Consider the following 10463-nt stretch of genomic DNA (forward strand, 5'->3'; position numbering starts at 1 on the left):
GCTTTAACTGACTGAGCCACCCAGGCGCCTCTAAAATGAGTCTCTTGTAAGCAGCATATAGATGAGTCTTGTTAGTTTTTTTTTTTTAATCCTTTTGGTCTTTTGATTGGAGCACTTAGTTAATTTACATTTAACATGGTTATTAATAGATACATATTTATTGCCATTTTATTACGTGTTTTGTGGTTGTTTCTGAATATTTTCTTTGTTACATTCTTGTTCTCTCTTTAATGGTTTTCTGTTTTTCTTCAGTGTTGCATTTAAATTTCTTCCTCCTTATTCTTTGCATTTTTTAGTAGTTTTTGATTTGTGGTAAGCATTAAGTTTGTATATAACATCTTCTGCATGCAGCAGTCTTATTAAGTTGACAGTTATTTAAGTTTAAATCCATTCTTTACTCCTCTCCTTTCCACATTTTAGGTATGTGGTGTCATATTTTCATCTGAGATTATCCTGGTTTATCCAGAAGAGGCCAGTGTAAACACAAAGGTTTTTAAATGGTGTAAGAGAGGAACAGCAGAAACAGTGTCAGAATAATGCAGTAGGAGTAAAATTCAAACAGCCACTGCTGGGTTTATGTCACTGGCATTGAAAAAGGAGGGACTTATTATACAAGGAAGGAGGCTATCTTCTAGTAGTTAGAAAAAACAAAGAAATGTAGCTCCCTTAAAGTCTGCACAAATGAGTTCAGCCATATCATTTCCTTGATGTGAGACTCATTTTGTAATTCTGATCTCCAGTATTTTAAGATAATTAACATGTATTGTTTTAAGCCATCAGGTTTGTAGTAATTGGTTATAGAAGCAAAAAGAGGCTAACACAACCTGAAACACGGATGCCAATTTTGCATGGATTGTCATTACTGAAATCAATTTCTAGGCTGCCACTCTAATTAATGATTAGAAGTGCTTTCAAATCACTGAGTGGCAGTATTAAGTCCAGAGCCTCTGGTAAGTGCACTGATATGAAGACTTTAATTAAATCATATAAAATATGTATAGTTTCCTCATAATCTAGGACCCGTGAAATTCATTCAATAACACCAGGATGCTGAATCACACTTTTGTTTGCTTGATTTGGTGTTCATTAGGGTAATACCTTGCTATTAAAATCTACCCCATTTAAAAAAATAAATAAAAATAAATAAATGAATAAAATCTACCCCATTTCAAGGGCATGTTGGGATCTGATTTTCATTTTGAGTCTGAATACATAGATATGCCTTTGGTAAGGCATAGCCTTTTACTTTTTCTTACAAAATGACTTCTTCAAGGGTTTCAGTCAAGGCATGAAGTGCCTCATTATCCAGTAACAGAAGGAGTGCCTCATCTGACAAAAGCCTTGGAGGTTGGGATTCAGGGTAATTGTAGTCATCAGAAATTCTCTCAGATATTCTGATTCTGACTTTAAGAATCACATTCTTTTCTAATCAATGTCCTAACTTTAAATAAGAAATCTACTTTGAATCTTAATTCAACTGGCCTTTATTTTTTTTTTAATTTTTTTTTTGTTTTTTTTTTTTATTTCTAGGAGAGAGAGAGAGAGAGCGTGAGCAGGGGAGGGTCAGAGAGAGAGGGAGTCACAGACTGAAACAGGCTCCAGGCTCTGAGCTGGCAGTCAGCACAGAGCCCGATGCGGGGCCCGAACCCACGAACCGCGAGATCATGACCTAAGCGAAAGTCGGACGCTTAACCAACTAAGCCACCCAGGCGCCCCTCAACTGGCCTTTAGTGTAGTCATGCCATATTCCACGTTTTTAAACTGAAACTAAATATGCTTGTTCCTGAGAATTTTAAAATCTTCAGCACCAATAATGACAACTACTTCACCCAATAGTCTGATTTTCTTATCCCTTTTATATGGATGGTTAGTTCTTCAAATTATTGTTAATGTTATAATGGAATTGTATTCAGGCCATGTAATTGCCTAAGTTCATGATTATAAAACAGCATTAAGATTGATATTTTGTTTAATTAAATCATTATATATGAATAAATTTATAAAGTTACATAGATATATATTATTCCATACATGAAATCACTACATTGAACATGACTTTTTATTTATGAAAAATAGTGAGCTATGAGCAATTAAGAACATATTATTTTGCAGAAACTGTTAAATTAATTTAATATATATAAAGATTTTGTTATGGGTCACTATCAAGCCTATTAAGTTGTAAATTTCAGAATTACTCAATATTCCTCTTATAAATTGGGATTTTTGCCATATTTAATATTCTGTGACCTCCCTTATTCTAGCTTATTAATTAAAAAAAATACTAGTCGTGGGAAGCAGGAAAATGGCAGTGGAGTAGGAGGAGTCTACTCTTCCCTCATTCCGAACATGACTAGATAAGCAAATCATCCTAAATACTCCACAAATAGAGCCCAAGAGTGACAGAATAAATTCAACAATGAAAGGGAGAGAAGAAGACACACTGAAGAAGGTAGGAAGCGCAGAAATGTAGTTTAGGGGAGAAAAAGATCATGGGTGCTGAGGAAGGGAGACAGCTATGGTCGCAGAGAAGGATGAGAGAGAGAGAGGAGTGAGTGGGAACATACAAGGAGAACATTTCCACAAAGCCATTGGCTTAGAAAATGAGAGGACTTGAATTCTGTGAGTTCTTGCAACAAGTAGGGCTTAAAACTTGGAATTGTAAATGTCAGTAGGTTTGGCTGACAACCTGGGAGCAGAGAGCATGGAAACAGTGATCTGAAGAACAGTTTAGACACACAGGTGGGAGAGCATTTGCTCTTCTCAGAATGTATCCCTGAGAGCTGAGAGAGAGCTTTCATGGAGACACTTCTCTGGGAATGAAAGATCTGGCCAGTGCCACTCCACCACCTGCACCTCAGCATACCCATAGATCCACCTGCAAGAAACAGCATAGTGCAGACACTGGAAAATTTGCTTACACCAAGACCCACCCATGTGTGATCTGGTGAACTGCACTTTTCAGTCACACTTGCCTCACTCCCAGCATGGGACCTCCCCAGAAGACCAGCTGAAATCCCTCGCCACACCATGTTTCTGAAGAAAACATGAGAGTTCTGCAGGGCCCCACTTCCAGTGGTAGTGGTGTGAAGTTTCATTACACAAGCAGATCAAAGTACACCTAGTTAAAACTCACCATATTCAGAGGAGGGTCAAAACACTGACCATTGCAGGCAAGGAGAGCCTCTGCAGATGACTGGCCTGAAGGAGGGAGCAGCCTCAACACAACAGCAGAGCACACACAGCACACACAACACACTCCCTGAAGCGCCAGGCACTACTTAACTTCTTTTTCACAAGGCCATTACTTTCAAGAGTAGGAGACATACCTGGCTTTTCTAACACACAAAAGAAAGCAGAGACTTAGACAAGATGTGAAGACAGAGGAATTTATTCCAAATGAAAGAACAACATAAGGTGTTGGTCAGAGATCCAAGTGAAACATATATAAGTAACTTGCCTGATATAGAATTCAAGGCAATGATCATATGGATACTCACTGGGCTTGAGAAAAGAATAGAAGACAACAGTGAGACCCTTACCACAGAGACAAAAGATATGAAAAGAAATCAATCAGAGATGAAGACTGCAATAAATGAGATTAAAAACATATTTGATGCGAGGAACAGCAGACTAGAAGAAGCAGAGGAATGAATTAATGGTCTATAAGATAAAGTAATGAAGAGTAATGAAGCTGAACAAAGACAGAAAGAAGAATATGCAAAAGGAGAATAGATTTAGGGAACCCACTGACTCCACCAAACATAACATTCATATCATAGTAGTTCTAGAAAAAGAAAAAAGGGGTCAGAAAATTTATTTGAAGAAATAATCGCCAGAAACTTCCCTCATCTGGGGAAGGAAACAGACATCAGAGCCAGGAGAATTCCCTTCAAAATCAACAAATGAAGACCAACACCAAGATATTGTAATTAAATTTTCAAAAAAAGAGCAATAAAAAGAAAATCTTAAAAGCAGCAAGGCAAAAGAAGTTCTTAACTTACAGGGAGGACCAAAATGGAGATTTCTCAACAGAAACTTGGCAGGCCAAAGAGAGTGGCGTGATAAATGGGAAAAATCTGCAGCCAAGAATACTCTGTCCACCATAGCTGTCTTTCAGGATAGGAAAGATAATGAGTTTCCCAGACAAACATGAGAGAAGTTTGTGACACTGAGCCAGCCTTGCAAGAAATATTAGAGAGGACTCTTTGGGGTCCCTGGGTGGCTCAGTCGGTTAAGGGTCTGACTTTAGCTCAGGTCATGACCTCACAGTTCGTGGGTTTGAGCCCTGCATCGGGCTCTGTGCTGACAGCTAGCTCAGAGCCTGGAGCCTGCTTCAGATTCTTTGTCTCCCTCTCTCTGACCCTCTGCTCTCTCTCCTCTCTCTCTCTCTTTCTCTAAGAAATAAACTTTAAAAAACATTAAATTTTTTTTAAATAAAGAAGACTCTTTAAGTGGAAAGGAGAGATCAGAAGTGACAATGTAAACACAGGAAACATCAAAGGAGTAAAAATGAATATTTCTGTAAAATCAGGCAAGGGACTCACACCTATTAAGAAAAGTATATAAACAATGATAACATATACCCAAAACAGGGGAGGGAAGGGGAAAGGAATGGATTCAAACTTAAATGACCATCAACTTAATATAGATTTCAATTTGCAGAAGAAATTGTACACAAATGTAATAGTAACCGTATTTCAAGAACCAGTAATAAGCACGCAAACAATAAAGAGAAAGAATCCAAATATATCATTAAAGAAACTCAGCAAAGCATGAAAGATAGAACGACAAGCAAGGATCAGAGAAAATCTCCAAAAACAAGCACAAAACAAGTAATAAAATGGCAATAAATACATCTCTACCAATAATTACTTTGAATGTAAATGGAGTAAATACGTCATTCGAAAGACATAAAGTGTCAGAATGGATTAGAAAAAAACCCTACAAGACCCATCCCTTTCCATGCTATCCAGGGAAGGGTCCATACAACTTCCCTAGAAGGGTTCCCTCTAGTTGTAACTTAGAGGGGAAAATCCAGAGCCTTGATATCTTGCAAATGAATGAGGAAGATGTCCTCAAATTCTTTGTGGTAGGAACCCATCTAGGTGGCACCAACTTTGACTTCCAAATGGAACAGTACATCTAAAAAAGGAAAAGTAATGGCGTCTACATCATAGATTTGAATAGATTTTGAAAGAAGCTTCTGCTGGCAGCTTGTACCTGTGTTGCCATTGAAAACCCGGCTGATGTCAGTGTCATACTATCCAGGAGTACTGGCCAGCAAGCTGGGCTACTGTGAGCTGCTGCTACTGGAGCCGCTTCATTCCTGGAAACTTCACTAACCAGATCCAGAAGGCCTTATGGGAGCCAAGACTTCTGATGGTTATCTATCCCAGGGCTGACCACCACCCTCTCACAGAGGCAACTAATGTTAACCTGCCTACCATAGCTCTGTGTAACATAGACTCTCTTCTGCACTATGTGGGCATTGCCAACTCTTGCAACTATAGGGAGCTCACTAAATGGGTCTGATCTGGTGGATGCTGGCCCAGGAAGTTCTCTGAATGATTGATATCATATCCTCTGAACACTGATGGTCAGGCATGATATCCAACTGATCTCTACTTCTACAGAGATCCTGAAGAGATTGAAAAGAAAGAGCAGGCCCCTGTTGAAAAGGCTGTGAGCAAGGAGGAATTTCCAGGTGCTGTTTCATCTCCTGAGTTCACTGCTATTCATCCTGGAAGTTGCAGACTGGCCTGAAAGCAGACCCTCTGTGCCTATTCAGCAGTTCCCTACTGCAGATTGGAGTCCTTAGTTTGTCACTGAAGACTGGTCTGCAGCTCTCACTATTCAGGCCACTGAATGGGAGGGAACAGCCACTGAGTGGTCTTAAGCTGCTCTTCCAAAAGATTTAAAGTGAGGGGGTGGAGAAATACTTATCGTGCAAATGTATGTCAAAAGAAAGTCAGAGTAGCAATACTTATATGGGACAATTTATACTTTAAAAGAAAAACTATAACTTTTTGAAGAACCTCCATACTGTTTTCTACAGTTGCTGCACCAGTTTGTATTCCCAATAACAGTGCAAGAAGGTTTCCTTTTTTCCACTTCCTCACCAACACCGTTGTTTTGTGTGATGCTAATTTTAGACATTCTGATAGATGTGAGGTGGTATGTTATTGTGGTTTTAATTTGTATAGACCTGATAATGAGTGATGTTGAGCATCTTTCCATGTGTCTGTTAGTCATCTAGATGTCTTCTGTGGAAAAATGTCTATTCATGTCTTCTGCCCATTTGTAATTGGATTATGTTTTTTGTATGTTGAATTTTATAGGTTCTTAATATATTTTAGATACTTACCCTTTATCAAACATGTCATTTGTAAATATCTTCTACCATTCCATAGGTTACCTTTTCAGTTTTGTAGCCTCTCTGGGATCATCTATAACAAGTTCTTTCTAGATATGTCTCCTGAGGCAAGGAAAAGAAAAACAAAAATAAACTTTTAAAAATTGACATGAACAAATGAATAAATATTTGAAAAATAGTACTTGTGAATCTAAGATTAACAACAAAAACATAAATTACTTCATCATTTACAGATGTAATTAACCTGAATATATTTGTATTTATTTGAAATAGTTGATCTTGTTATTTCAGTACTTATCTCTATAATGATTATTTATCTTTAAAAATTATATGGGGCACCTGGGTGGCTCAGTCAGTTAAACATCCAACTTCGACTCAGGTAATGATCTCATGGTTGGCAAGTTCAAGCCCTGCATCAAGCTCTGTGCTGACAGCTCAGAGCCTGAAATCTACTTCAGATTCTCTCTCTCTCTTTCTTTCTCTCTGTTCCTCCCCCACTTGCACTCTGTCTCTCTCTCTCTCAAAAGTAAATAAACATTAAAAATTTAAAAAATATATGATTTCCCTATGATAGTTTTATCAAACTTATATATAAAATTTCATATATAATTGTTTTTTCTTTGAACTTTCCATACTTTATTTTAATGGCATGTTTGTGAAGAAATTTTTTTACCCAATTTCAAACCCCACCTTTATCCAGCAAATATGGTGCATGCCACTTACACAGAAACATAGTATTAGTGCTTCCTGAACATATATTCTTTCTTGATCTTGACATTCAGGCCTGAGAACCTCAATAACAACATGAGATAATGTCACATGCTTAGATCATGGGGTTCTTTGCAGTTTGATCATTGTATTGAAAACCTTTTTCGCCCAACTTGTGATATTCCAAAAATCGTATATTTTTTTTATCCTTTAGGCAAAGAAGTTTTATCTGCTTATAATCAGGTAATTAAAATATTAATTTGTGTGATAAATGTCAAAATACAGATGAATTTATTTAAGGGTAGCTATAGGTCTTTCTTACAATTTTTTGAATGAGCTTATAAAGTACTTTATGTTTTAAATAATTTTCCTTATAGTTTTAATGCAAAAATGGGAATAATTTAAAAAAACAATATTTTAACTGATTTACATGATTGACAAATTCATTGCTGTCTTTATTGTTGTCCTAATTCTACTGAAGCTTATAATTTTAATTTTCAGAACTACTATAACAAAAATAAAATAAAGTAAATTTATGCTTAGAATTTGACCACAATAAAACATTAATTCTTTTCAGCTTTCCATATTGCCTTCTAGTATTTAAACCCAGGAATTAGTCTTTATATTTACAAACATGGTGGAAGTCAATAGACACATAAAGATGCAGTATCTTAATGTTTTCATCTTTCTTTCATTGTCTATACAACTGAAAATGTATTTAAACTCAAAATTTTAATTATATTTTATCTCATGAAACTTTGTTATGTAGTTTGATTAACTATTTATTGACATATAATTATTGCATATATTACATCTGAATATCTGTGACTTAATATATATCATTACTTTTAAAAAATATTGAGAAGAATAATAGTATCTTTCTTTTCTCTTTTAATATTTGAAGTGAAATGAAAGCATGAGTAGTAGTTTGGATACCTGATGCACAAGATCACAATCAGACAAGAAGAAAGGAGGGGCAGATGCTGAGCTCAAATTTGATAGATGATCCTGGATCCTTTATTATTATTATTTTTTTATTTTTTTGTGCTTGGCAGGAACATGAGAATGGCAGTGGTTCTGAGGAAGTGTGCTACACTGTCATTAGTCACAGTTCCTATCGGAGGCCCTCCCTGAGCTCCAACGATGATGGTTATGAGAATATCGACTCCACCACAAAGACAGTGAAGCCATTTAGAAATGGACCAGAAACAGAATATGCCCTTCTCAAGAGGACTTGTGTTACTAGGCCTTCTTCCAGTACCGCTGACCATGATTATGAACTTGTGCTTCCCCACTAGAAATCTCATGCTTCCACTAATAAAGTCTGTATAGCCTAGTGGCCTCCAAGGGAGTGTTTCTCCATCTCTGAAACATGACATCTCTGTGATTTGAGTTAAGCCATACAAAGTGACATAAAGGTATAGAGTATTTCACATTTCTTTGTAAGGTTTGAGGACATGGAGATGGTGGAACCTTCCTAGGGCAATGAATACCCATAGATATATGACCTAACATCCAATTCCAACACTGCTCTCCAAGTTTCAAATGTCAAAATTTCTACTCATAATTATGTATTTCATTTTTAAGGTAGAATCTACTTAATAAACTTTTAAAATGTAAGATCAATGACAAGATCCTTTGTTAATCTGATTTCTACTTAAATTTTTACTTTTTTCATGTATTAGAAATTCTTGCTGGTAAACTTGTGGTCACAGTTCAAAATCCATAGGGTTTGATACTGACCTTTCTGAGAGGAGAATCTGAGAGTCATTAGAAAGAAGAAATGTAAATGTATCAAATTTAATTATTTATTGTCTTTTCTTCCAATGATAAATCAAAATTCAACTATTAGTAAAAAATGTAAACTTTGTGCATATAGCTTTGTTCACAACATACTAATTAATTTTATCTATGACTAGTTCTGCTGAAGGAAGGTGAAGAGTGTTTAGTGTTAAAATTCAGTATATTGGGATTTCTGGGAAGATGACAAGCATAGGAAGATCCTGAGATCACATCGCCCCACAGAGACATTGAGATAACAGACACATTAATGCAACTAACTCTGAAAAGGACCTGAAGACTGGGAACACAGATTTTCGTAGGTAATCATAGAGAGGAGGCCATATTGTAAAAGGTAGGAAAAACAGATATATAGCTGGGAAACGAATAGCTGGCAAGACTATCCACAAATGAGAAGGCCATAATAAGCATAGTAAAACAAGAGGATAAGACATCTATACTAGGGACCCCAGGCATGGGAGACCAGCACTAAGAAAAGTGCCCACAATATTTGGCTTTGGAAACTAGTGAAGCTTAAATTTTTGAGTTTCTATAGTCAGTGGGCCTTAACTCCAGATACTTTAAAAATCAATGGGTTTAGCTCCAGGACAGCTGGAGGGCAATAGGAAACTGAATGCCCACCGTTAAGGAGACAACATAAGAAATAACCTTGCTGAGATGCAGCATAGAAGCAGAAGTTTGAAAAGTGCCTAGAGAATATGAAAGATTTATTTACTAATCTCAGAATATGCACTGGAGGAACAGGGATCATTAAGAGACTTCACTAAGAATAAAAATATTGGTGGTCACCATTTTCTAAATAGCCAGACAATATTTGCAGGCTTACCCTCCACCTTGCTAATACCATGCACTTCACCCACACATTCCCCTGCAGATCTATACCATCTAACCCACTCCACTCTGTAGGCTTCCATCCAAAGTGGCTCCAGCTCCAACACACCCTGGAAGTAACCCCAACAAGGACCAGCACCACTTGGAAGTGATTTCTGCCCTGGGGAGAAGAGAAGATAATCAGACTATTGCACCAGCCGTCCCAGCAACTGATTCTTATAGCTGGCAGCACAGAGAGAGTGCTGTGCTGATCAGTACAATTTCAACCCAGGTGAATGAACTGGGGGCAGGTATCTAGTCTAACTAGTCCCACCAACCAATGAAAGTCTTTCAGGGGACAATATAGGGAGACCATCCTGCAAGTTGGTGGATTCAGAAGTCTCAATAGGTGGATTCAGAGTAGGCATCTGGTCTGATGGCCAAATCAACCCAACAACAAAAGTCTAGTGAAACTGCCCTGCAGTTCATTGTGACAGCAGTCCCAGCAAATAGGCTGAGTGAGGCATCAGCTCTGACTGCTGACACTGCCAACTACAAGCCTATGGCAGATCCAGACAGGCCTACTAACAGCACTAGAATCAAACCTAGCTTATTGTGCCTACAACAGGCAAAATTGGCCTTTGCAGACAACTGGACTGAAAACAAACATGGCTCAGCCACAAGAGTTGGGATCATACAACTTACATTGGAAATGCACCTGAAGTGCTTGCTTCTTGTGAATAGGGGATATTGTGCTATAGGGCACCATAGG

The 10463-nt window shown here is 37.4% G+C and overlaps 1 protein-coding gene and 1 pseudogene across 1 annotated transcript in view; both read left to right on the forward strand.

The window, feature by feature from the left end:
• The window catches only part of GCSAML (germinal center associated signaling and motility like), a 39296-nt gene extending 30677 nt beyond the window's left edge, over positions 1 to 8619 (forward strand). The window contains exons 4-5 of the mRNA XM_077776141.1: positions 7296 to 7324; positions 8137 to 8619. Of these exons, the coding sequence (XP_077632267.1) occupies positions 7296 to 7324; positions 8137 to 8379 (272 nt within the window). The 3' untranslated portion in view covers positions 8380 to 8619. The remainder of the gene's footprint in view (positions 1 to 7295; positions 7325 to 8136) is intronic.
• On the forward strand, positions 2817 to 5896 carry LOC144241622 (small ribosomal subunit protein uS2 pseudogene; annotated as a pseudogene).
• Positions 8620 to 10463: the final 1844 nt, after the last annotated feature.

Source organism: Crocuta crocuta, unplaced genomic scaffold (genome assembly GCF_008692635.1).
Source record: "Crocuta crocuta isolate KB4526 unplaced genomic scaffold, BGI_CrCroc_1.0 scaffold441, whole genome shotgun sequence".
NCBI lineage: Eukaryota > Metazoa > Chordata > Mammalia > Carnivora > Hyaenidae > Crocuta > Crocuta crocuta.